This window comes from Pelecanus crispus, chromosome 7 (assembly GCF_030463565.1).
Source record: "Pelecanus crispus isolate bPelCri1 chromosome 7, bPelCri1.pri, whole genome shotgun sequence".
Lineage (NCBI taxonomy): Eukaryota > Metazoa > Chordata > Aves > Pelecaniformes > Pelecanidae > Pelecanus > Pelecanus crispus.
The window spans coordinates 31,538,643-31,564,261 of record NC_134649.1 but is presented as its reverse complement, the minus strand read 5'-3'; the positions used below and the strand labels follow the sequence as shown (position 1 = coordinate 31,564,261).

At 54.2% G+C, this 25,619-nt stretch overlaps 2 protein-coding genes across 2 annotated transcripts; both read left to right on the top strand.

The window, feature by feature from the left end:
• Positions 1–593: 593 nt before the first annotated feature.
• Positions 594–4,161, top strand: CAMKV (CaM kinase like vesicle associated). Its single transcript, XM_075714167.1, has 10 exons — positions 594–688; positions 1,891–2,022; positions 2,098–2,172; positions 2,252–2,390; positions 2,468–2,588; positions 3,075–3,150; positions 3,239–3,375; positions 3,458–3,536; positions 3,609–3,696; positions 3,910–4,161. Exons 1-10 carry the CDS (start codon positions 594–596, stop codon positions 4,159–4,161), a joined length of 1,194 nt encoding a protein of 397 aa, XP_075570282.1.
• A 1,157-nt stretch (positions 4,162–5,318) lies between these two features.
• On the top strand, positions 5,319–25,505 carry TRAIP (TRAF interacting protein). The gene is made up of 15 exons (XM_075714404.1): positions 5,319–5,416; positions 6,784–6,841; positions 8,102–8,185; positions 12,261–12,300; positions 14,892–15,019; positions 17,775–17,869; positions 18,486–18,599; positions 19,543–19,630; positions 21,158–21,247; positions 21,478–21,566; positions 22,310–22,465; positions 22,666–22,714; positions 23,248–23,373; positions 23,917–23,967; positions 25,374–25,505. The coding sequence occupies exons 1-15, from the start codon at positions 5,319–5,321 to the stop codon at positions 25,503–25,505; spliced, it is 1,398 nt and encodes a 465-aa protein (XP_075570519.1).
• Positions 25,506–25,619: the final 114 nt, after the last annotated feature.

Sequence of the window (25,619 nt, the reverse complement as noted above, 5' to 3'; positions counted from 1 at the left end):
AGCTGGCACGTGCCGGGGCCAGTGTCCTGCCCGCTGCCAGTGGCAGGAGGGCTGGCACCACCAAACTGCAGTGCCCACCTGCCCAGTGCTGCAATGGGGGCATTGGGGCTGGCAAGAGTCGGGGAGCTGAGGGCTGGTGTAACTCGCTGCACATGTGATGGTGTGCAACGATGTTCCGCCTGGGGAAAGCCCCAGCTACAGAAATGTTACCATGGGGCAAAACCGGGCTGAGAAACAGGAAAGGGTCCGTTCGCCCCTGCTTGCCTCCCCAGTGGGTGCTCCGGGCTCTGCGCTAGCCCTGGCTACTTAATAAATCATTAATGATCCACAAACAAGAGCCAGAGGAGCCAGCCTGCAGCTGTGCCGGCAGCCTAAGCCCAGGCAGAGCGGCCGGACACCGTGGGGATGGACGCACATCGGTGGGGCTGGGCATGTGGCAGCTTGCGGCAGCCAGGGAGCATGAGCAGCTGCTGCGCTTTGTCGGGTTTTACATTAATTAGCGCGCCTTGGGGGGGCCTGGTGCGGCTCCAGGGGAGCCGGCAGTGCCAGGGCGCTCACTGCCTCTCCCTGCCCTGCCAGCACCGGGCCCTGCGATGCCGTTTGGCTGCGTGACGCTGGGAGACAAGAAAGATTATAACCAACCGTCCGAGGTGACCGACAGATATGACCTGGGCCAGGTCATCAAAACGTGAGTTGGTCCTTCCCTGGCCCCGGGGGTGCCCCACGGACCCCAACCGCCTGCGTGCCCTGGGCTGAGGAGCAGCATGATGCTGCCCGCAGGGGCTTTCAGGGTGCCAGTCCCCAGTTGGGACAGGCAGGGCACATTTTGGGGTGGCTGCCCCTTAATTAATCCCTCTGGCTGGTGGACGCATGGGGCTATTCACCACCAGCTCTGAGGAGGGCAATGAGGTTTCCCTGCTGTGCCAGCTGCAGCCAGGCGGCTCCCCGCCTCCCTCTCTCCTCCCCCCAGGATCTGTGGGGATTGCAGCAATTCCACACGATCCCGGCTCCCCCAAGCACTCTGGGAAGCTGAAGGGCTCTGCTCCGGCAAAGGAAAGGGCAGATGTCATTTGGGGGGGGAGCGGAGCGCTACTGAACTTTAATTGCTGTGCTGGGGGACCCATTAGGAAGCGCTCCACAAAATGAAGCCCTCAGACCCATTGAGAGTGGTTTGACCACAAAACATGTGCCAGAAATCTTTTTGTCAGCGTCCGAAATGCCGGGACTGCTTGGTCGTGGGTCATGCCTGGCAGGGTGATGCTGGGTCGCAGCAGAGACCTTTTTGGGTGCTCTCTGGCTCATCCTCTGGGTAGCCTGTCCTGAAGCCCATGGGTCTCAGTTCCCCTGCACCCAGGGCAGAGGCCAGGAGGATTTTGATGCAGCAGGGGCAGGGTTGGAAAGCCAAAGGCTTTGCTGGAGCAGTGCCGAGTGCCCCCCATGGGCTCCCCCCCCGGGCTCCTGCCTGGCCGATGGGCTCAAGCACCATTAATAATGGAACAGAAATATTGCAGCACCCCCAGGCAACCGGCGTGTCTCCCCTTCTTTCTTCCTGACCACGGCACTCGCATTGATGTCGGGGCGTGCTGCTGTTCCGCCTTGGCACGGGTGGCTTCACAGCAAGTCCTACCATGGCTGCCACAGGGAGGGGGCTTTTTAATCAGCAAATTTTCCCCCTTCCCTATCAATTTGCTTATTCCATGTCGATTCCTTCTCACTGCCCTTTTTTTTTCCCCTCTGCTCCGGAGAGGTTTTTAGCCGCAGCTTCCTTCCACCCCGCGGCATCTCCCCTCGCCACTGAGATGGGGGGGATGCTGGTGGGCCTAGGGACCACCCGAGCTCCCCAAGCTCAGTGGTCTCTGGGGAGGGTGACAGCTGTGGGCTCCCTTCCAGGGAGGAATTCTGTGAAATCTTCCGGGCCAAGGAGAAGACCACAGGGAAGCTGTACACCTGCAAGAAGTTTCTGAAGCGGGACGGGCGGAAAGTGCGGAAGGCAGCCAAAAACGAGATCATCATCCTCAAAATGTGAGTGCTGGGGGGGCTCCCGTGCTGCCAGGCAAAGCGGGGACCCCCCCGTTCACCCCCTCCATCTCTCTGCAGGGTGAAGCACCCCAACATCCTGCAGTTGGTGGACGTCTACATCACCCGCAAGGAGTATTTCATCTTCCTGGAGCTGTAAGCTTGGGGAGCATGGGGTGGGTCTGGCTGGGGCTGCTCCTGCCAGGGGGGGTCTCGGCAAAGCTGCTCTTGGCAGGGCCACTGGCCGGGAGGTCTTTGACTGGATCCTGGACCAGGGTTACTACTCGGAGAGGGACACCAGCAACGTCATCCGGCAGGTGCTGGAGGCTGTCGCTTACCTGCACTCGCTCAAGATCGTCCACAGGAACCTCAAGGTGGGTGGCGGGGGTGGGAGCTCCTGTGGGTGCTGGCGTGCCCCCCGCCCTGGCGCTCATGGCCCCTGCTCTGGCAGCTGGAGAACCTGGTGTACTATAACCGCCTGAAGAACTCCAAGATTGTCATCAGCGACTTCCACCTGGCCAAGCTGGAGAACGGGCTCATCAAGGAGCCCTGCGGCACCCCTGAGTACCTGGGTGGGTGAGGACCAGCCAGGCAGGCGCACAGGGGTGGGTGGTGCTGCTGGGGTCCCAGAAGGTCCCTGGTGCTCCCCGCCACCCCAGGGACCGGTCCTGGGGGCCCTCCCATTGGGTACCTTCTGATGGTCACAGGTGCATCCCTCCCACTCCCCATCACCCCAGGGCCTGATCCTGGGTGCTCTTGGCAGGTCCCTCCCACTCCCCATCACCCTGGGGCTGATCCTGGGTGCTCTCAGTGGGTCCCTCCTGCTCCCCATTACCCACCCCGGGGCTGATCCTGGGTGCTCTTGGCGGGTCCTTCCCACTCCCCATCACCCTGGGGCCTGATCCTGGGTGCTTCCGGTGGGTCCCTCCTGCTCCCCATCACCCCTGGGCTCATCCTGAGTGCTCTCGGCAGGTCCCTCCTGCTCCCCATCACCCTGGGGGTGGGGGGGCTGGGGGGTTGGGGACCCCGAGGCAGGGCTGCTCTCCTGTCCCTCGCAGCTCCGGAGGTGGTGGGGCGGCAGCGGTACGGGCGGCCAGTGGATTGCTGGGCCATCGGCGTCATCATGTACATCCTGTGAGTGTGGGATGAGGGCCAGGGCAGCCATGGGGGGCCAGGGACTGGGGGCCAGGGGCTGGGCTGAAACCCTTGCCCTGTCCCCCAGCCTCTCGGGGAACCCCCCCTTCTATGAGGAGGCAGATGAGGAAGACTATGAGAACCACGACAAGAACCTCTTCCGCAAAATCCTGGCTGGGGACTATGAGTTTGACCCGCCATACTGGGACGACATCTCGCAGGCAGGTGAGCCCCACACCAGCCCGGGGGACATGGGGTCCCACGTTGTCCCTCCCCCGGCGCTGACTTCCCCCTCCCGTGCCCCCAGCCAAGGAGCTGGTGACGCGCCTGATGGAGGTGGAGCAGGACCAGCGGATCACGGCGGAGGAGGCCATTTCCCACGAGTGGTGAGGGGCGGTGGGGCCAGCGGGGGTCCAGGGGGGCTGGCGGAGGCCGCTCACCTCTGTCCGCCTCCCCAGGATCTCTGGCAATGCCGCCTCTGACAAGAACATCAAGGACGGCGTCTGTGCCCAGATCGAGAAGAACTTTGCCCGGGCCAAGTGGAAGGTGGGTGGGGGCGCCCCGTGCCTCAGTTTCCCCTCTCAGCCGAGCCCATTGTCCCATGACGGGGCTGGCAGCCTGGGGGGGGGGGGGCTGCCAGCCCCTGCGACCCCGCCAGCCCCCATCAGGCGTCCCCGGTGGGGGACCCGACGCCCCGGTGAGGGACCTGGGGGCAGGGGAGCACCCACGCCCCACGGCCCCCCATCTCTCCCCCTGCAGAAAGCCGTGCGAGTGACCACGCTCATGAAACGCCTGCGGGCGCCCGAGCAGACGGAGACGGCCCCGGCCCCGGCCCCGGCGCCGGCCGCGGCCTCTGCTGCCACCGCCGCCACGGACCCTGCGGCCCCCACGGCCACCAGCACGCCGCCCGCCGCCGCGCAGCCCCCGGCCCCCGGCACGCCGCCCGCCGCCACGTGTAACGGGGACGGGGCTGCCGCCGCCGCCGAGTCCCCCAGCGAGCAGACCGGCTGAGCGGCGGCGGCCCCGCGCCCCCTCTCTGTACATAGCCCCCGGCATGGTCCCCCCCGCGCCCCCGCCTGCGCCCCCTTTTCTACGTGCCCCGACGGAGAGCCGGCCGCGGGGCAGAGCCCTGCATGGAGCCCGTCCTCCCTGGCCCCCTCCGGCCCCTCCTGGCCCCCTCGGTGGCTTTGCCGGTCGGTTTGTCCCCCCCCCGCCCCCCGCTCTCTCAGTCTGTCCCCCGCCGCCGTCCCCCCCGGGGATGCCCAGAGATACAGGGCAGCCCCTCCCCAGCCGCACACCCCGCAGGGCTGGGGGGGCATCGCGCGGGGCCCCCCGGGACACGCGTGCATGTGCGGGACTGCAGGTGGGGCCATGCAGGACCGGGGAGGGGGGGCCCAGCGGGCGGAGCACCTGGCACCCCCTCTCCGTCCCGGGGCCCCGGGGGGGACGCGTTGTAGGGGGCGAGGGAGCACGGGGCCCCCGCCCGGGGGCAGGCACACGGCCCCCCATGCGTCGTGTCTGGAGGATCCCAAATGGCCCCCCCCGTGCACCATCCGCCCCCCCCAGTCCCCGCTTCCCTCCCTCGCAGCTGCATGCCTGCAGGGCCGGCTCTGCCTGCGGCTGCCGCCGGCGCCCCGCGCCCCCCGCGCTGTATCTCTGGCAAATAAAGACCCCGCTGAGGACAAACTGAGACAGCACCAGCGCCGCCTGCCCTGTCTCTCTGTGGGGCCCGGGGTGCCGGGCCTGCCTCGCGTGCCGGCAGCGAGTGGCGCGGCTCCCGCCGCGGCCGAGTGAGGCGGGGTGGCCCGGGCAGGCTGGACGCGACTGGACGCCCGGGCAGCGAGGGCGGCGGGGCCCTGTGGTGCCTTGTCCCGGCCACCCCCCGGGAAGGAGCTTCGCGGCCCAGCTGCCATCGTTAGGCTTCAGGGTACACGGGCGCGACGGGCGGGAAGCCGCGGGGGGCGAGGCCCCGCCCCCGGCCGCAGGACACGCCCCCTCGGGCTCCGCCCCCGGCCCTGGCCGCGGGGCGCGGGGCCTGCGCTCGCCACGTGAGGTCACTTCCTGGACGGGCCGGAAGTGGCGGGCGCGCGGCCGGATTTGAATCGCACGGCGCCGCGCGGCTGCTCCGGTAGCGGGGACGCGTCCCGCCCGGCCGCCGAGCCCCCGCCATGCCCATCCGGGCCCACTGCACCATCTGCTCCGACTTCTTCGACAACGAGCGGGACGTGGCGGCCGTGCCCTGCGGGCACACCTTCCACCGCGCCTGGTGAGCGCCCCGTCCCGCCGGCTGCGGCGCCGGGGCCGGGGCCGGCCGCCTGCGGGGGAGCGGAGCGGAGCGGGCAGGTGCTCTGGGCGGGTTCGGCAGCCGCTTGCCGGCGCGGGGTGTCAGCCACGTAGGGCTGCGGGTTTCCCCAGCCGGGGCGAGCCCGTGGCCTGCGCCCGCAGCCGTCCCGCCCGGCAGCCCCTTCCCCCGGAGCCCCTGCTCGGACTGATCCCCGCAAGCTGCTCCCCTCTCAGGGGGCTTTGGGTGTTCGCTGTGTGTCTGGTATTTGCTGTGACCCCCTTCTACCCCGCTCGGGCTCGGTTGCTGAGGGTGCTGCCTTGTCCCTCTGATCAGCGGAAGCTTTGGGAGCCGTAGCGGCAGCGATTTTGCTTTGCAGAGATTCAGAGCTCACGAAGCTGCCGCAGGAGCCTCGGCTTGTGTTGTCACTCCTCTGCCTGTGGCCTCCCTTCTCCAGGAGGGCCGGTGCCAGCAGATTGCTCCTACACAGGGTGTTTATCTGGAAGGAGTGGTGTTAGATTATGAGCGAAGCCTCCCATGCTTTTGCTGGAACTGTTTTGCAAGTGTTTGTGTTGGAAGGAAATGGTTCTTCTGAGGAAATAAATTCGGTGTGTGGGGAAGGAGCAGGCATTTGCCTTTCCGGCTGACTAACTTGGAGAGGGACTGTCACTTGCAGGTGTGATGGTCAGTTCTTAACCGGTGGCACAGCTCGGGCTTGCTCTCCTCTAACAACCAGTGGAGGAGGGAGAGCTTCCAAAGGTAACTTGCCAGCTCCAGATTGTTACCGTGCTCCAAAAATACACCGTTCCGAGTGTGATGTGATGTGATGGCTTGGTTGCAAAATGCATTAGTAGCTCTCCTGGGGAGCCTGACAGGTTTGCATTCATCATCTCAGAGCAGAGACCAGCCCGGTCTCCCTTGCTTCACAGATGCGTGTTTGGTGTCAATGGCACCCTTTGGAGCTGACCAAACTAGGGATCTGTCGGCTGTCGTATCCTGATATAGCAACTCTTGTGCTACTCAGTGTGTGGATCTGTTCAATCCTGTGAAGCTACAGTTGTTCAAAGACTCTCTCCGAGGGAGATCTGAGCTCTGTAAAAACTCTGCCCTGGTAAAGATAAGCTGGCATGCTAAATTCAGCTGGGAATTGTCTCAGAGGTGAAGGTAGAGTGCACATGCTGGAACGCGGCGTTCCTGTTAGCTGCACCTCTGGACTAAAAGTTTGTGTTTCTGTTTTTAGTTTGTAAAAAGGAGTCACATCCTGCTGTCTCCTGGTGAGTTGGGGGATGGCCCCTGGGAACTGCACTCCTGGATCTTAAGGATTCACCATATGTTTTCTTTTCCTTTATCAGTCTCATCCAGTGGTTTGACGCAGCACCAAGCCGGACGTGCCCGCAGTGCAGAATCCAGGTAAAACCATCACCTATGTACGCCTCTGTGTTTCTATGGCACAATGCTCTGCAAATGGACCAATGAGCTGTGGCCTAGGCCTGTGGTGATGCGAGGAAAAGGCTTGTGGTATGAAGCAGAGAGAGTTTTCTGTCACTTGAGGCTCTCCCCAAAGGCTTAAAGGGTGAACTCCTTTCAGCAACCCTTCAGAACGGGTGGTCCAAGGGTGCCCTGCTGCTGTCCATATTGTAGCTTCTCTAGAAAGGGTCTCTGGGTTTTCATGGCTTTTATTTAGGCTAAGTATTGGCATAATGATAGAAAGGGCTGGAAGGGGTTAATCAGGACATCTGACTTGTGTTTCTAGAGTACCCTGCTGCTTGCTGTCAGGTAAGCAGCCTACTCTGCTACACGTGGTCCTTATAATTGAGTCCTTGCTTTGCAGCACTCGGCCATTCGTTGAGAAAAGCAAAGGCTGGGGAGGGAAGGATGTGCTCTCCTTCTGAGATAGGAAGCCAAGGCTTGGGGATCTAGTGGCTTAATTGGGACCTGAACTTCTTTGAAGTCCCTTTTGTAACCAGCCTTGATGCCACCAGTAGGTCTCGGCATGTAGTGGCTGTAGGAGATGTTGCCTCACACTCAGATGTAGGCTTTTAGCCAGCTGCAGCTTGGGCTTGTTCTGTGTTCGTGCTTCTTTCTTCCTCTCAAGGTCTTGGCCTTTGTTCCTTCCCTGACTTGTTGATTCCCTCTGTTCTTCACTGCCTCTTACATCTCTGGGTTACCATGGAGTTATCGCGAAATAACATCTTATGTAGCAGTAACTATGCAATTAGCTGGTGTCATGACTGTATATAATACTTAAAACACAAAGCTGTAACTGCATGGGGGAGGTGTGGAGAGCTATCAAATTCAATTACAGCACCTTCTGCCTGCAGAAAGCAGCACGTACTTCTGTCTTAGGATTTGGCATCGTGTTAGTTCAGCGTCAGCTGCTTGGGCCTTAGCTGCCAGAGAACAGACTGCGCTTGATTCAGAAATGCCTGAATCTTTCTGCTGCAGCTCAGGAGCTTGGCTGGAGTCGCGCTCCTAAAACTGAGTGGGGGGGCCTGCTGCTGTGCTGACGAGCCGAAGCAGAGAATCATTGCTAATGGTGTCAAGCAAGTGATCTGACTTGCTTTTCATGGCCTTGTGACAAGATGGTACCTTCTCCCCTTCCACTTGTCTTCCATATCTGTTGTGTTTCCATACCTGTGCCCACCAGCCTCTTCTGTCTCCTGTGTTTAGGTCAGCAAAAGACACATAATCAATAAGCTGTTTTTTGATGTTGCCTTGGAGGAGCAGACAGCACCAGATGCAGAGACATTGCAGGTAATTTGACTGGGCCGTTCTTCTGTTGTGTGATGCTTCAGCATCTTCTAAGTGCAGCCTGGGCTGCTGGTCCTCTGCCAACAGCTGCTGCCTGAGCTGGTGTTTGCTGTGCTCGTGTTTCAGACCTGAAGTGTATCAGTGTCTCCTGCCTGCCTCTGTTCTCCCTCTTGGTCCTCACTTATTCTCAGCTCTGTTGTAAGGAAGTCTCCATGTGGTGGTTTAGAGTTCCCCCTGACCAAATCTCATGTGGTGACTCAAGAAGCCTCCTCTACTTCACTGCTCTTCCTTCTGGTTCTCACCTTACCTGGAAACCTCCTAAAGGAGCATCAAATAAACATCCAACTGCTGCTTCTCCTTTGGGTCTCAAAGCCTTGGGGATGAGGCTACAGAGCTTTTCCAAAAGACAGGAGAAGGAAAATCCCGAGTGCAATGAACTGCTGCCGGTGTCTGTGGCTTTGTTGTGTGCAAGCCCTGGTAACCCCTCTGGAAAGAAGGGGCTGTTAGAGGAAGTGCCACCTTCTCTCTGCAGGCATGTTTGTTTGCATGGACTGTAAGGAAGTGGGGCAGGGTGGTGATAAAAGTCTTGGTTCCCCAAGATAGATTAGGAAACAGACTGCGTGAAGGTGCACGAGCAGTGGTGGACAGTGCTGAGGCTGGGTCCTTGTTGGGGGAACCTGGCTGGAGCTGGGTTGCTGTGTGATGATCTCCAAGTGCCACCCTTAGGTGCAGAGAACTGGGGGTAAGAAGGGATGAATGCAGAGCAGCTGTTTTGTGGTGTTCTCCTTTGTTTAGTGTGGATGAAGCAGAGCTTCTTATATCTTGGAGCTGTCTCTTCCAAAAAAAAAAAGTAATCAGTTGACCTTGGTATAATGGGATGCTTGTACCCTCTTGTGTTTAGAATCAGCATGTGCAGCAATTACCATAATTAGCAGTTGCCATGACAATGCTATATGTATATCGTATGTTTTTAAAATAAAGCCAGCCAGACTATAATGTCATTCTTGAAGACTGCTAATAAAGAAACTGAAGGCCAAAGTATGCATGCCCAGGAAATGAAAAAGCATCTCTGGGCACTTGAAGCTGTGTGCCCTAGAAGTGGAGCAATGGCTCGGAGCAGATAAACATTGCCTTTAGTACCTACTCAGATCTGTTCTCGCAAGTGTAAATAGATGAGTGACTCAGAAATGGGTTGACTGGAGAAAATTGCCCTAGAAAAACTTTATTCCCTCTCACCCCCACCCCAGGTTCTAAGATGGGTTCCCCCAGACTTCCTCTCCAGGCAGGCTGTGCTGAAGAACTGCTCCCTTACTCAAGCGCAGGACTGTGGAGCCGCTCCTGCACAACAAGCTTGATGGTAGCTCATCATGCTCCTACGTTTGTTTTCTGGCTGTCAGAGCAACAGCTAGCCCTGAGTGTGCAGCTTTCCTAATGAGATTGCTGAGGTCACTGTCTAATGGGAAAGAAACAAACATTTTCTGTGTAGATTAGCGTAGTTAGTTTGTATGGGTATTTACTGCACTGTGCACTGATTCAGGTTGCTGCTGGGCTGATGCTGGTTTGTCACCAGTTCCATTTTGTGTGTTGCCTTGTTTCTGGAGTTCATGGAACACCTTAAGAACGTGGGTGACCATCGTGGGTGGGATTTAATGTCCATTTTGACTGGAGTTCTGTCTGCAAAAAGAATTGGTGACTTCTTCAGCCAGAAGTGATTTCACCTGAAAAAGCCCCCAGATCCAGGGTTTGTTGTCAACCACTGCCTGTCCTTCCAAGAGCCTGGGTGTAGAGTGGTACTTGGCTCCGTAATCAACTGGAGCTGTATCTCTGCAGCCCGCAGATGTCCTGTAATGAGCATTTGGCCTCCTGCCATGAAAAGGCTGGCCTGGGGCAAGGGAGTGTGCTTCAATATGCTAGAAAGCAGAGTGAGTAGCTGTGGTCCACTTGTCATCTTGGGGAGACAAGCTTAGATGCTCTTCTGAGAACCAATGTTATGTACCCAGGTATAAGTGGTTGGAAGAGCTCCCTCATAATCTGGAACTTCTTCCTGTTGTTGCAGAATTATCCAAATTATCTTTTGGATAATAATTGTCTTTGGTGCTATTCCTCACTCTTGCTTCTGCCCTGAAATGTTTATGGTCAAAGGAGTGCCAGGGCTGCTTTGCTTCCCACCACTGGGCATCAGTGTCAACTGAAACACCAGAGGGAACTTGGTTCCCTGGAATAGCTGCAGACCACAGGCTGAACACTGCAACATGTTCAAGTGTTTCTGGGTGCTAAGCCTGGGTTTATCCCATCTTGCTCTTAAAGAAGGTCCTCACTGATCAGAACAGTCTCCATGTGGCTGTTCACAGAGCACGAAAAGTGTGAGTTTTGGGGTGTAACACCTCTGTGAGGCTGTCTAGAACCTGACACTTCCAGTTGCTTTTGATCTGGGGAGTGGAGAGCCCTTCTTCCAAAGGAGACTCAGAGACTTCTGCTTGTTCAGCTTGGTGAAACGGAGGCAGGAGGAGGAGGATTCCTGCCTGTAAACCTGCTGAAGAGGGTAGAAACCTGGGAGGACAGCTGTCTGTTTGTGGTCAGGATATACTCATTTGATCTTGGGAAAATGTGGTCTTGTAACTCAGGCTGGCAGAGAGAGGAGAAACGAGTGAAAACTGGGAGCAGCTTTTAGGAGCAGTGGTGGAGGATGAAGGATTTCAGATTAAGTTGATGAATGAGGTAATGTTACATAGCTGCCTGCAGTAGCCCGGGATTTCTTTGCTCTCATGCTAATTAGCACATCTTGTGAGCTCACTAATCGTTCCTGAATAGGACTCTGAGGAAGCTACTCCAGAATAGTTCCTGCAGCAGAGTTAATTCCATGTCAGCCCTCCAGCTGTTGTCCCTCTGGGGGCAAATCCAAGTTAGCTCTGCTAGGCTTTGCATTTAGTTCCTTCTGCTTACTGAGCTTTACATCCCATATTCTCTTTCCTGCCTTTATTGACACTAGCAGAGCTTTGCTCTGGTCCCATCAGATCCGTGGTCACCGGTGCTGCTATTCTCAGCTCAGATTTGCATGTAGCATTCCGGGTTGCACAGATTTGTGTGCTCTGCTTCAGTACTGTGTTGGCATTTTATTGTGGTTTTATTCCACTGCAGTTCCTGCCTGACTTGTTATGTGCTTTCCTCTGCAGTTCTCTAACACAGCTTTTTAAGTCATCTTCTGTTGACTCTTTCCTGTCTATATTTTTCTCTCTATTTTTTTATATATATACACATATATATATTTAGATATTGCCCTTCTTTGTAACCTCTCTGTACTTCCTTTGGCTATTTGTCAGTGTTCATAAGTCATATTGCTTCATTATCTGTAATTTAAACTATGGGGCATTTGCTGCCACTTTCTGATCCTTAATGAAGGTGCTAGAAACATTTGACCTTCCCCAGACCATTGTGGCATCCAGGAGATGTTATGTGCCCTCAGTTTGGTACAGATTGGTTTATTGGTGATCTGTCTATGGCCATTTGACTGAGCTGTTGGCTCATTATCAGTATCCTGAACTGCAGTGAGTTCAGTGTCTGTCAGAATGCTAACTTGGTGCCTTTTGATTGTATGCTTGGTTACCTTTTCAGACATTTGGACATGCCCTTCTGTCTCCCACCTGCAACTGATTAAAGCTCACTTCAGTTCAAAGCAACTCTCAATCCAGTTAGTCTGGCAATATCCCTGCCTTATTGCCTTGTTTAGGTAAAACGTTATAAAAATTGTTCCTGTCTGATTTCCTGTGTTTCCCTGAGAGCCTTCCAAAATTATTCAGCTAAAACAAGATGACTGACAGTGTGAGAAACACAAGGTTGACAAGGCTAAGATGAAACTGGGATCTTCTCTTCTCCCCCTGAAGCACACCAGTTGGAGGTGCTGTTTGCATTCCCTGTGATAATACTTGCTTGTAACTTGGTGCTTGTTGTTACTACGTTCTCTTCTTAGCACCTGGCCGTTGTAAATGTCCTGCCGAGAAACCTCTCAGGTCCTTTTAAGATCTGCCAAAAGCTCCTCTGCAGGATGTTTCCTAATTGGGTTTTCTGTGTTGTGTTTCAGAATGAACTGGACAAGGTGAAGGCTCAGCTCTCTGTGAAAGGTGAGTTCCATCTGCTGGTGGGGCATCGGCAGCCCACGATCGGCAAGTCCTGGGCTCTGCCTGTGCTAGATGGCTTGCCCAGGCCTGAGGAACCCCTATGCAGAGCCCACCCCTCTCTGAAGCTGAGGGCATGGTGCAGGCTGCAAACTGTTTTGCTGGAGCAATTTCTTCAGAGCTTTCTCTGAGGCAAGACCATCTAAAGCTGTACAAAGGTTGTATGACAGAGCCAGAGCCCACAGCCTGGCCCAGCTCTGCTGTAACTGGGGAGCCCTCTGCAAGTTTAGATACATATATGCAATTTTTTTGCCCCTCTTCCTAATCACAAGCTCCAAAAGTGCAGCACAGCAATATCTGGAGCAGGCTTGCTGAAAGCAAACCCCTTGGTTTGCTCACTGGGAAACTCACAGCTGCATATGGCAAAGGTTTGTTCCTTCTAACAGATGAGGGGGTAAAAGTGGTGTCCAAGCAGCAGTGGGAAGCCTTCGGATTTGTTTGGCTGTTGCAGTGCCACGTGTCGTGCGAAGAGCAGACGGAGTTCAGTGTGTGTGCGCGCTTCCATTCTCCTATCTTTAATTTTAGAGGATGTTTGAGGGAAGCAGGAAAAGCAAAAGCCCTGGAGACTTGTCGATGGGTTTTAAGCGTCGTCTGTAGGCAGCCTGTCATCAGAACATGAGTCATGAGCAGCAAAAGGAAAAATGTCAGTCTGAGTGACAGAAATCCAAAGACACACTAGCAGAAGGGAAAAAAAAAATCTTTAAAGAATGCTGGGGGCTCACCCACGCCCAGAGAGTTGTCTTTCCTCTGCCTTCCCTGTGTGCACGAGACAGACATGAATAGCCAGTAGATTGAGGATTCAGTTCTTAGCCTGAGAGCAGAATTGGATGGTCTGCATGTCTCTATTCTGAGGCCTGTTCTCTTGCCAGCTTGGTTGAGTTTAGTGACTTGGTAGAGAGCCAGATCTTCTGGGGAAGGTGGCTGGGATTCTTGCTAGGATGTTATCCAAGAAAAACTGCTCGAAGGCCTGCTCATCTTCTCGACTTCTGGTGAGTAGAGGTTGGATTTGACATTCCCCGTCCCATTCTTTTTTCATATTGGAAATGAGAAGCTTCTTCCCACCTCCTGCCTTCTTTGCTGTGGGCACTCTGCTCTCTGGTGGTTCTTGTGTATAAATTCTTCACTTAAAGATGTGCTGTGTGCTGTAGAGGAGCTGTGTAATTGCCAGCCTCTGATCAGCTTGCAAATGGCTCTGGAGGTGCGGAACTCCGAGCAGACCTGGCAGGCACTGTGGGAGGCACTCTGAATGAGCTGAAAACTTGTTCCTCCAGCACAGGGAGGTTTGACTCCTGCCATCTGCCTCTGGGCAGCTGGGAACAGAGTTGGGGGAAGCCCTAATTCTTCTGGTGGATGTGGAGCCCCTGCAAATGCAGGTGAGGAAGGGTTATTCAGATCAGTGGAGAAAAAAATGCTTTGCTAAGAAAAAAATCTGTGTTTCCCTAGCCACCTGCATGCTTCTGCTGGGATATGTTCATCTTTTCTTCCCCAGTCCCACGTGGCTCTTTTACTATTTGATCAAACAGTGAAGCTGCACTGTAGGTCATGCTTCCATGGGACGTGGGGGCAGAGTTTGAAACTGGATTGCTTGCAAGGAGAAACAGCTTTCTGGAAAGGCACTGATTTGCTCTCCACTATTGTCAGGCTGGAGCTACGGATGATTTTAGCAAGGACAGAAGATGCTGAGCTGAAGACTTTACCCTGCTCTCAGCAGGGTTAGATGGAGGGGTTGCTGCTTTTCCTCATTGTCCAACTGCTTCGAGCTTCCCAGTGATGCTGGCTGTTTCCTGCTTAGGTCTGTCAGCTCCTGATGACAGTTCTTGCTTTGTGAGCTGTTCTTCCCTTGTCTCGACAAAACAAATTGAAATTTGGTGTTGTTTTCCACCACCTTCTCTTTGGTGGTCAGAGGCATGTGCTTTGTTCCTGGATTGCCTGCATGGGGAGGGACAGCAGGACTCAAAGATTTTGTGACCTGCAAAAAGTGGGTGTTCTGGGGAATCTACTTAAGCTGTTGCATGTCCTGTAAAGTCCCCAGTGCCCAGTAGAGCTCTGCTTTACTGCCTCTTGCACTTCAACATAGGTGCAGTGGTGAGGGTAGTTGCAGCAGCGTGGTGACGCATCAGCATGGTGGATTGCTGTACACAGCTGCCGAACGGCTGAGGGCTCGGCTCTCCAGCTCTGTGACAGCTCTGTGTAACTCAAGAACAGTGTTCCCTGTGCAAGCTTGGCTGTGAGAGAATGCAAGAGTTAAGATGCATCAGCTTAATGCTGGCAGGGCTGGCACTGGAAAGCTATTAAAGGGAACTTGTTATCTTTAGTAAAGAAAATCTTGAAGCCTGCTGGCACTGGGAGAAGCAATTGCTCAGTACAGATCCTGGTGCAGAGAGCACTTAGGAAAATGGCGCTCTGCAGGAATGGCCAACTTCTAGCAGCCTGGAGCCTGAGACTGCAAGCAGCATCTGTTTGTTGTGCTCCTGCTGCTGTGGGGCAGCTGAAGTCTGGGTTACTGGGCCCTGACCTTTTTGTTTTTTCTTTTCCAGAGAAAGAAAAGCGGGAATGCCAGGCCATTGTGGATGGGCTGAGGGACACTCTGGATGTGCGCAATGCCACAATAGAGTCGCTCCAGAAGGTTCTGGCAGAGACAGAGATGCTGTGCTCCTCTCTCAAGGTACCTTTCCCATCCCCAGCAGAGGATTTCAGCACTAACCATTGCACAGTCAGTGTTAGTTTTGAAAATCTCCACAGGCCCTGCTAATAAAGAGATTGTGCTGGTGGGATTTTGGATCTGGTGCCTTGAAACTCCCATCTCCTTGATCTCTGACAGAAGGGCAGTATAGCTGGGTTTTCACATTGGGTTTATTAATCCAAAGTGAGTGGTGTCGCTGCTCTTGAGGTCCTCAGTGCGCTCCATCGGGGGTGATTCAGAGGTGTAAAAGCCAGGCCTGTGGCTTGTGTACAAGTGGCTGCATGCTCAAGGCAGAGGTGGCCGGAGTCAGGGAGAGATGCCAGCCCAGCCTGGGGGATGTTGGCTGAGCCTTGCTAATGAAGTGGCAGTGCTGATCATAAAGGTAGCAGCATGAACTGAGAGTGGGAACTGGCCCCAGCGCCCCATTGCCAAAACACTGGCTCCCTGTGGTAGAATGTTCTTCTGAAATGGGTTTAGGCCAGGCGGGATTCAAGGAAAATTAGTTTCTTAGTTTGATTGGAGGAGAAATCAAACTGAAATATATGGAGGGGGAGTTGCAAGCTTCAGCTGAGTGGGATTTGATCCAGCTAACTCTCCTGTCTCTGTTCTGTTGCCAGGGCTTTCCTTTGGTTAGGTTAGTAATGTCTGAAGTCCAGGGATCAAATATTCCTGTTGTGTTTCAGCATGCAGTGACTCAGTGTGTAGTCATGTACTGTGCGTAAACAGCAAGTCGAAGAGGGTAGGAGCAGGAGCTGCTTTGTTGGGAAGTCTTGTAGTGAGCAGAGTGACTTTGCCTTGGCAGTGGGCTAGGAGGGGCAGTCTCCACTGTGTGACAATGATGTGCCCGTCACAAGAAGATGAGGTTCAGGCAGGTGGGGTTGTGAGCTGCAGGCCGAAAGGCAGGGTAGGGTCAACTGGACTTCGCAAGATCTCTGCCCCTTGGACTGCGGGTCTGACCCAATAGCCTAAACTGCATCGTGTTTCTTGACCTGCAAGGCCAAGTGGCCCAGGGAGAGCTTGTTAGATGGGTTGCAGGGTCATCTTGCTGTATGTCACCTGCAGCTGGGCTCTTCCTGGAAGGAACTAGCCTGGGAGGTCTGCCTGACACTAGCAATGTGGTGCTGTCACAGAGTGGAAGGAGAGAGAGACTAAGGAATTAATGCCAGACAGGCCTTGCTGTGAGCCAGCACAACTTTTTTTGCCTGACCATGGGTTTATATCCAATCTGCTTGGGTGTAAAGGCAGCCTGGGTCTGTGCCATGCCAGAGATGCTCTTGGGATCCCAGCTGTACCAGTGGCAGGATACTTCTGATGCTTCCTACTGCTGCAGAAACAATTGTGACAGTCAAAGCTGGTGCTTGCTGCTCAACTCGGCATCTCTGTGCTTGGCTTTCCTGCCTCCTTTCCACAGGAGGAGGCTCTCTGGTTATCTTTCCTGTTGCAAAACCCTCTGTGTATGCTTAAGTCCTTTTAATGAAAGCTGGGCAGGGCAGAAGGATTAGGGACCTGGAGGTATCTTTTCCGTGATGTGTGGGGTTTCCCAGCTGAATGCCAAGCACTGTCTTATACTGCATCATTAAAGATTAAAGCACTAAACTTCTGCAGTGAAAATACAGGCTTAACTACCTGTGACGCAGGTCAAGCCCACAGGCTGCAAGCCATTCCTGTCTTCTGCTAGCACTGTCAGCTGCTGCTGAACCTTTGTGTAAGAGTTTGCTGCTGTTTCAGGCTGTCTGAGGCTAGGGACTCTGCTCCAACCTGGCACAAAACACTGCTTTGGGGATCTGAAGTGTAGAGAGCTCTGGTTAGGAAGAGCCAAAGATGGGCTCTGCTTAAGCAAGAGTAACACAGAGCCTGCAACACTATCCCTCTGCAAAGTCCCAGCAGTTTCACAGCTGTTTGGTTTCTGTGGCAGGAAGTGGGTAAAATCCTTTAACTTCTGCGTGGAAGGGAACTTTACGAGGCGATGGTCTTTGGCCAGGCCTCTCCCTGGAGTCAGCCTGTGCTGAAACCAGGCCCGGAGCCTTTTGAAGCCACTGTGCAAGGTGCCCAGCCACACAAACTTAGACAACACAGACATATTGGAACAGTGCTAATTCAGGCCAGTTTTCCCTTGTCCTTTGCCACACTGCAGATCTGTGCTTTTTCAGCTCAGCTGAGGTTCTCTGTTACTGCTGCCTACTACTGGAGAGCCTGGAAAGGTGATGGCTGCAATAGGCTTGCAGCCTCTCCATGCAGGTGAGAGAAGTGCCCGGGTGGGTGTCTGGTTTGGCTGAGGTCTCCCAGAAGAGACCCGCTCAGCATTCCTATTTATTTTTTAAGCAGTGAACGGCAAGGAGAATTGGGAGGCTAAAGCAAAGGGATCAGCTGTGCATGGAGGAAAAAGCAATAGCAAGGTTTGCTTGCTGTGGACTCCCTTGCTTTTGAAAAACAAATTGTCACTGTGGACAGGGTACTGCACAACCCCACAAACGCTCCCAGCAGAAAGGAGGCTAAGACACAGTTTCAGCGCCAGAGTCATCTTGCGATTAGCACTGAGACCCTGCTATGTTTGCAAGGAGCAGAGCTAGGGGTGCAGCAGGGAGGGAGCTAAACTCTCCGTAATCCTGGGCTGCTGAGGTGGTGATAGTATTAAGAGCCAATGTATGCTCCCAGCTGCAGTGCGCATAAGCCAGGATGTTTCTCTAACAATCCCTGGAGCCTTCCTAACGGTCTGTGTGCGCTTGCTTCTCTGCAGAAGCAGATGAAATTCCTGGAGCAGCAGCAGGAGGATAACAGGAGTTCAAAGGAGGAGGCCCGCCGTCTGCGAAACAAGCTGAGAACCATGGAGCGGTGAGATCCCAGGCTCTCCCTGGGCCTTGCAGGCTGGGCTGCATGCCTCTCTCCTTCTTGGAGAGGGAGGGAAGGGTCCTGCTGTGCCTGCTGCAACATTCATCTCAACATGCTGGGTCATCTTACCCCATAAGGTTGGAAATTGCTGCCTTAGCAGGCCTGCCCTTACCTGTCCATGCTCTTGCCCCTGCTATGCTTCCAGATGGCTACTCTCCCTAAACAGCAGCAAAGCATAGTACTGTGTACAGACTGGCCTCATCTCTAGTGCTTTGAGTGTGGCTACATGCCATTCGTGTTATCAGACGATGCTGGGGCCGAATCCCAGCCCAGGAACAGTCAGCCCACAGGGCTATAAGGCCAAAGAGCTGGGCTGTTGGCCCCGTGTGCAGTATGTGTGTACAGCTGCCCCTTCTCTAGTCTGTTCATGTAGTGCTACTTTTCCCTAGAAAAACTCTGCTTGTGGTGGGGCAGTTGTCTCTCTCTTCCCTGCCATGACACCTGGAGTGCCTGCAGCAGGAGCTTAGGCTACACCAGCTCTTTGGGGAGGAAGCAGGGCTCCAGCCTCTTTCCCAGCTCTGTTTGTGACTCATGAGCAGAGGGTACTTTTTTTGTGCAGGATTGAGCTGTTGCTTCAGAGCCAGCGCCCCGAAGTGGAGGAGATGATCAGAGAGATGGGAGTTGGGCAGGCAGCAGTGGAACAGCTTGCAATCTACTGCATCTCGCTGAAAAAGTAGGTGCTGCGGGCTTGGCACAGCCGGCTCGTGCTGTCCTGGGTGTGCCCAGGGAGAACCCTCTGCCAGGTACCGGCAGGCATATAGACTCTACAGGGCTCTTGCTGCCTGTTTGGGCTTCCACTGGGTTTTGACTGACAGATCCTGGGGACCTAGATTGGAGCCTGTCACACTGAACTGTTCCTCTTATCACTGTACTGACATGTGTGTCACCATGGGAACTGTCTCCAGAGTTGTCAGTGCACCTATGAGGTGATGATGATTATTCCCTCTGTTCTCCTCTCATGCCTGGGGGGAAGTGTGTGGATGAGGGGCTCGGGGTTGCACCCTCTGCTGCATTGCACTGTGCAGCTGTGGCCTCAAGTGCTCTCTAGCAAGGCAAAACTGCAGTGCTGCCCTCCCCTACCTGGAAATCCATCTGGTCCTGCTGGGCAAAACCACAGCTTCTTTGGGTCCATTCTGATGACAGCTGAATAATTGCAGCTTTGATACGAAGCTGTAATGAGGCGAGTGTCCCTGTGGAGTAATTGGGAATGAATGTGCATGGCCAATAGTGTGAAGTTTCTGAAAAGTCACTTAAAGCAAAGTCCCCTATTTGCTGCCAGCATGGAGGCTGCTCTGTTGTCTGTCTGTCTTTTTCACTGGCAACTGAAATGTCTCTGGATCTGGTTTCCATTTTGCTGGTGAATTCTGTTCATGCCCTGTTCTTAGGCATGGTATGCTGTGCTGCTTTTTTTCTCCAGCATGGTGTAGCAGTATGTTTGACATAATGTTGGTCAGTGTTAGTACACTCAGCTCTGTTCCCTTAAAGGGCTTTGTCTGTTGGGTTTTCTCTGGTGGCTCTGCAGTTGCAGAGCTTCAAATTAAGGGTCTTGGGCTGCCTCTGAGAAGTTCTAGCTCAGTCCTATTGTAAACTGCATGACTCTTCTGGTCTCTTTGCAGGGAATATGAAAACTTGAAGGAGGCTCGGAAGATCTCTAGTGAGATGACAGAGAAGCTGAAGAAGGAGCTGTTTTCTGTCAACAGCAAGGTAAAGGGATAGTGTGAGTTGCCAGGGTGACATCTGGTCTGTAGATCCCTGTCAATAACTGTGGCCCAAGCCTTCTGCAGTGACCCCTCCCACACTGAGCATTACTCAAGCGGTACAGGTGGTGTGGAAGTGTCTGGCTGGGGGTTCTGGGTCAGGGTGTGATGCTGTGGTGAGTGAGCAGCTCATGGGCTGGTGTCAGGAGTGCAGTCTCTGGGGACACTGGTGGGGCAGCCTGTGCAGAGCTAGCCAGAATTTGGCAGGGAGCCTGGACTGGAAGGCAGCAGCACACAGGTGCTCTGCTGCTTCCACTGGGCTCTGGAGCAGCACCGCCCTCATCCTGCCACACTGCTGAGTATGAGCTAGCTCAGCTGCCGGTCACTCCTGCCCCTAGGAAAGGTGGGAAGATGTTTGGAGTCAGCATCAGTTGAGCAGGGCTTAGCCCTGGCCTGGCACAACCACAGTCACACCCAGCCTTCTGCCTTCAGCCAACTGAACTGTGCCAGGGCTCCCATGTGATGCTGTGCCCAGGCAGGGGACGTCTCTGAGGTGTGGTGAGGACATGCAGGTGGCTCTGCACAGAGCCTGCCTGGGCTGGTCCTGACCTGGTGCAGAGCTTGGAGCTGCTGACGTGCCTCTATTGCAGTGCTCCCCCTGCTCCAGGCCTGGCTGCGATCTGTTAGCTGAGGTCAGGAATTGCTTTCAGAAAAGTGTGTACATGTAGCCTTGCTCTCCAAGGCACAGGTGTTTCCTGGGGCATGCCTGCATCCAAGCTCTCAAAATGGGAGACTGTGGGTGGATTTGGCCTATTTTTGTTACCTGGCCATAGCTGTTGTGGTCCCCTCAAATGGAGAAGGAAGTTCTCAGATTGCTGTGGTGGTCCCCAACACGAGGTGCTGCTGCTGGAATCAGCCTGCTTCTGGCTGAGTCAGTGCCAAGCTGCAATCACTGGCTTGGGTCAAGAGGATGCGAGTCAGTGCACTCTGGGCTTGGCTGATGGAGAGCTGACTGTACCGGCACTTTGTGGGCTGGCCCAGACTCCTGAACCCACAGAAGTCTCTGATGTGGTAGCAGTTCACTTCTCAGCCCCTGCTCCTGGCATGCTTCCCTGTTGAATCAGGCTTCTCCGTGTGCCAGTACTGCTGATGCACAACCATCCTCCAGCCTGTGGTTTGTAATTCCTGTGCTCTGGTGTGTCCAGAGTCCTGCAGGAATTCAGAATGCAGCCACCAAGTGTTAAAGCAGGGAAAAGCTGTCACCCTCAAGCATAAATGCTCAGGAAATGCTATAGGAAGGTTTGTGTTGGGCAAACAGCCCTGGAGATCCCTCTGCAGGCAGCTTGAGGAAATGGGCCGGCATTGAATTGCTCTGATACAGGAGAGGTTGGTCAGACTGCCACAGGAAAACCGAGCTGTGAAATGGGAAAGTAGCATGTGCCACAGAGCTTACTGCTCTCATGGGGGATCTGCAGTCTCCCTTACCTATGTGTTGTAACCAGTATTCTGCTGTTTGGGGGTGTTTGTTCTGCAGTTTCAGAAAACAGTTTCAGAGTTGGAGAAGACAAAGGAGGAGTTAAAAAGCACCCAGAAGGATCTGAAGAATGCAGACAAGGAGATCTTGGTGAGAATATCATTCCTTGGTCTGCAGTAACTGGCAGCTGGCCATGGCCTGCAGCTGCAAAGCCAGGAGTTATGCTGGCTCTTGCTCAGTGACTAGGTTACCCAGCCCATCTTACCTCTCTTATCTGCCCCACCTTGAGCTCCACCTGATGCTGATTTATGGAAAAGGGGCAAAGTATCTGCTACTAAATCTTTCCTTATCTTGCTGTCTGCTTTCCCTTTTCCCTCCAGAGTTTGAAGAAGAAGATAGACATCCTGCAGGATACTCTGAAAGTCCCATCTGTAACCAGAGAGACACTCAGCCGACTAGTCTTTGAAAGGTTAGTGAAGTACATCCTCAGATACAGGCCAAGGATGGAGATGGCAGGTCCAAAGTAAGAGATGATGGTTTAACTAGCTGGGGAGACAGATGTGCTGGTTTGGTAGGCATCGCAGTAGCACAGTCATCTTGCTCCTTGTATCCTATTTTGGTTTTTTTCTTCTTGCTGACAAATGGTGTTTGGTTTACCTGGAAAAAGTGTGTGTTTTGGATGATTTGGGTCAGGAAGGGATGGAAGAATGGGCTACGTTTTGACAAGCTGCCACTGTGTCCTGCCAGGGAGATACCACTAAAGCTGCTCTTCTGGTTGCCTCAGAGTTGGCCTTCCAATGAGTGTGCCCTAGTGTATGGGGACTGGAGATCTTTGTCAGGCAGAGGAACCTAGCCTGAAAAACAGCATCTTTTATGTTTTTATCAAGCCCTTTCTTTCAAGGAGCCTGTGCCTTACCCCGGTACAGCAAGCTGGGTTGTGTACACAGAGCAGCAGTGTGCCAGTGTGTTTTCCTGGGCTCAGGGTGCTGCTGTTATGGCACAGGCTGTTCAAGGGTGAACTGTAGTTTGGGACATTGACTATAAACTCTGGGATTCGGATTGTCCTTTCTGTGACTTGTAAGCAGAATGGGGCTCTGATCCCGGTCCCACTGCTGTCTTGCAACTCAGTTGCATAGCAGCTCCGTCTTCCTCTCATCTGCTGGGTGGTAGGCAGTGGCCTCCTGATGGCTGACACTTTGCATGGTCTTGCAGCCCTCCTCCTGTGGAACTGCGGCACCCGAAGCTCCACCGCCCGGCCAACAGTGATGAGATCAATCTAGATGCTACTTTTGATGTGGACACCCCTGAACATCAGCCCTGTAGATCTCCCTTCAGCCCTGCAAAAAGGCAGAAGCTGGATAAAAAGCCGTGAGTTTTCCCTCCTCTTTCTGCTTCTAAAGGAGATCAAAGTCTTGCTTCTTTGGAAGTTGCTGTATGCAATCAGATAGCTCTCCAGCTGCCTGATGTCGTGCTGCAAGTTTCGTCATCATTTGCTTGGCCTTGTCTGTCCTTGCCAGTTCCACTTGAACAATAAATCTGTGCTGATTTGCTCCTTGGGCTTCTTACAGGCCCCCTGTGGTAAATCTGGCGAAGAAAGTTCTGAAGGAAACAGTGGAGGTAAAAGGACTAATCTTGATTCTTTCTGTATCACCTCTTTGATTCTGCTCTTAATAAGCTTGGGATAAAGGATGCATTTTCTCCATGTAGGAGATGCTGTGACTGTAGACTGGCCCATCTATAGAACCACAGTACAGGCTTCAAAGTGCTTTGCTTGACAGTCTCCTGGAAACACTGTATTGCTGTCTCAGGCCTCCTGGAATTGGGCTGGAGAGGGAGGATGGGGACCCATGTGCTTCTTCCTGATTATCCTGCCTCAGATGTGCTTGGCAAACACAACATGGGGCTGACCATAAGGGCTGTGGGGTCAGCTAAGGGGGCTGTTCTCCCAGCCTTGCTGGGTGCAATGTCCTGCCTCCCAGCTCCACATGAGCCCCAGTGGGAGGTTAGAAGCTGCTGTTCTTTGGCCTAACGTGGTACAGCAGTAACTATTACCCTAAATAGCTGTCTGCATTATTAGTGTTCCCTGTGTGTGGACTAAATTCAGCAGATCATGCTGGTTAAAGGGCTTTTCTCATTATTTTGTGGGACAGAACTGGGCAGATGATCTGGAGGATGATGCTCTTAAAGGACTCTTGCCAGCATTCATCAGGAACTCTGTTCTCTCCAAGAAGCCATCTTCGAGTGGCTTGCTGGGTACCCACAAGAACATGGGCACTGTAAGTATGACTGTCCAGTTGGTGAGCTTGTCAAGGGCTGGCACTGCACACCTCTGTCCTGAAGTGACCCTATAGGAGGAAGCAAATCAGGCTTTTACCTTGCCACATACAGTGCGTAGAAAACAAATCTTGGAGTATGTCCTGGCTACTTACCAGTCCTGCAGAGCTCCAGGGATGACAGATGCTCATTCCCTTCCCGGCAGCAGACTAAATGGCCCTCCATGTCCCATTCCTCCACTTCCTTGGAGCTTGGGGTGTTTTCCTTGTATGCTCAGTCCCAGTGACAAAATCCTAAGTCTTGCTGCTGCTTGGAAGGCTCAGCTTGCTTCAGAAAGTGCCCAAGATACCGAAACTTTACTAATACATTTCAGTTTGTCTTTCCAAAGGTGACAGCTTAGCACAAGTACTGAGTATTTCCAGGTGCTTGTAACCCCTCCCCAGAACCTGTGGCCTGCAGGGCTCCCCCTTCCCCATAATCGACACAAGGAGAGGTAGCCAAGGCTCTGTGCTGCTGCTTCAGGCTCATTTCTTTCTCTCTTCTAGGTGAGGATGGGGTACGATGGCTTGGGAGGCAGAACAAAGTTCATACAGCCTGTATCCTTTCCTGCGGCTTGCATGGCAGTAGTGATGCTGTGGGGACCTCATCTCTGTTCATCCTCTTCAGTCTCAGCCGTCTTGGGGACTTGTGTCCCCCAGTCAATCAAAAATGGGCTCGGATCCTCAAGGAACCATCAGATTTCTCTCTATATGACTGAGCTCAGCAAAGGCATCAAGGACCTGAACTTGCTGAGAGCTTTATCAGTGGTGGCTCATTCAGAGAGGCATATCAACTAGAAATCAGTACAGTTTGCAGGGACTGCCTATGCCCTTGGGATCTCTGAGCAGCAGTGTAGTGCACCCTCTTCCTGGCTTGTGCAGCTGAAGCCTTTGTTCCTGTGGGATGCTGCTGCTTGGCCTGCCTGTCCTGGTGGGCAGCAGTGCAGCAGGTGAGGAGTGGCTGGGTGGAGCTCACCCAGCGGGTAGGGAGCTGCTCTGACTCCCACTCCTCAAGCAGGAGCAGTGTCCTCTCCCCTCTGGAGGCTGCCCGTCACCTACCTTCCCAAGGTAGTACTGTCAGATGGGTGTGTGGTGCACCTATGGCTCTGACACTGCTCTAGCTCCTGGTGCCAGTTTTGGGGGGTTTTGCTCTTTGTAGAAAGCCAGGAGGCTGAAGCAGAGAAGCAGCGATGAGCTGGAAGTTGTGACCTGCTGGGAAGCCTTGGGCCTCACTGTGGAGGGGTGGAGGTCCCCAGTGGCAGGGAGATGCTTGAGCCAGATCTCCGGGGCCAGATGTGCCCATGCTGCCAGCCAGAGGTGAATGGAGAAGGTGGGCAGCCATCCCATTGCTGCTCCTCGCACATGGCTGATGGAGGAGCAGCTCATTTCTCTAAGCCTGAGTGCTGCAGGTGTGCTGGTTTGCGTAACCCTGCAGTTCTGCTAGCATGGCCTGCACCTGCCTTTCAGTGCTGCAATGAGTGGCTGGTCAAGACTGTTTACAGTTCAGTGATGTTTAGTTTCTGCCATTTCTGTGTCTCTGAAGATTTGTGTGATGCCATGTGAGTTAAAGAGGACTTGCTGCTCCAAGGGCTCTTCCTTTGGGTTGCTCTGCCTTGGGAGGCTGCAGGCTCTGGCTGCCGTACATTTCCCTGCACAGTGTCCTGGCTCTGACGCGCAGGGTAGGTCTTGAAGCTCTGATAGATATACTTAAATGCTGGTTTGTGTGCAAGGGGGTAGCATAGAAGTGGGAAGCGTTCCTTGACTTGTGGGACGAGTATGCCTGAGCTCTGCTGCTGTGAGTAGGGGGGGCAAAGCCCAGCCTGCCCTGCAGGGAGTTTTTCTTTGGGTGCAGATGTATGGCTAGGTCCCAGGTCTGTGGTTCAGGCTCTAGTCTGCAGCAGGTATTGGATCATTTGTGTCCCCAGGGCGTTGCTCTGTACTTTCCTTGACAGTTTTACCTCCAGACAAACCTGGCAGAAATCCGTCCGTTAGCAGTGAGAAGCAAGAAAAAGAATGTCTCCAGGCCAGTGTCTGCAGCTCCCTCTGTACCTTCCTCCAGCAGCAGCCAAGCCAGGCTGGACAGTTTCCTGCAGTGAGAGCCGCTGCCTTCCTGGGGAGCAGCTGGGCAGGGCGGCTGCAGGGCAGAGCGCACTTGCCCAGAGCCTGGCACGATGCAATGTGCAACCACCGCTGTGCGGGGGGCTACTGTT

Excerpts from the sequence above, each read along its gene's own strand:
- CAMKV (XM_075714167.1), top strand. The coding sequence starts at position 594 with ATGCCGTTTGGCTGCGTGACGCTGGGAGACAAGAAAGATTATAACCAA. Across the intron at positions 3,151-3,238 it reads GGCGTCATCATGTACATCCT|CCTCTCGGGGAACCCCCCCT; the intron begins GTGAGTGTGGGA and ends CCTGTCCCCCAG. Across the intron at positions 3,697-3,909 it reads TTGCCCGGGCCAAGTGGAAG|AAAGCCGTGCGAGTGACCAC; the intron begins GTGGGTGGGGGC and ends CTCCCCCTGCAG.
- TRAIP (XM_075714404.1), top strand. The coding sequence starts at position 5,319 with ATGCCCATCCGGGCCCACTGCACCATCTGCTCCGACTTCTTCGACAAC. Across the intron at positions 12,301-14,891 it reads GGCTCAGCTCTCTGTGAAAG|AGAAAGAAAAGCGGGAATGC; the intron begins GTGAGTTCCATC and ends TTTCTTTTCCAG. Across the intron at positions 23,374-23,916 it reads CCCACAAGAACATGGGCACT|GTGAGGATGGGGTACGATGG; the intron begins GTAAGTATGACT and ends TCTCTCTTCTAG.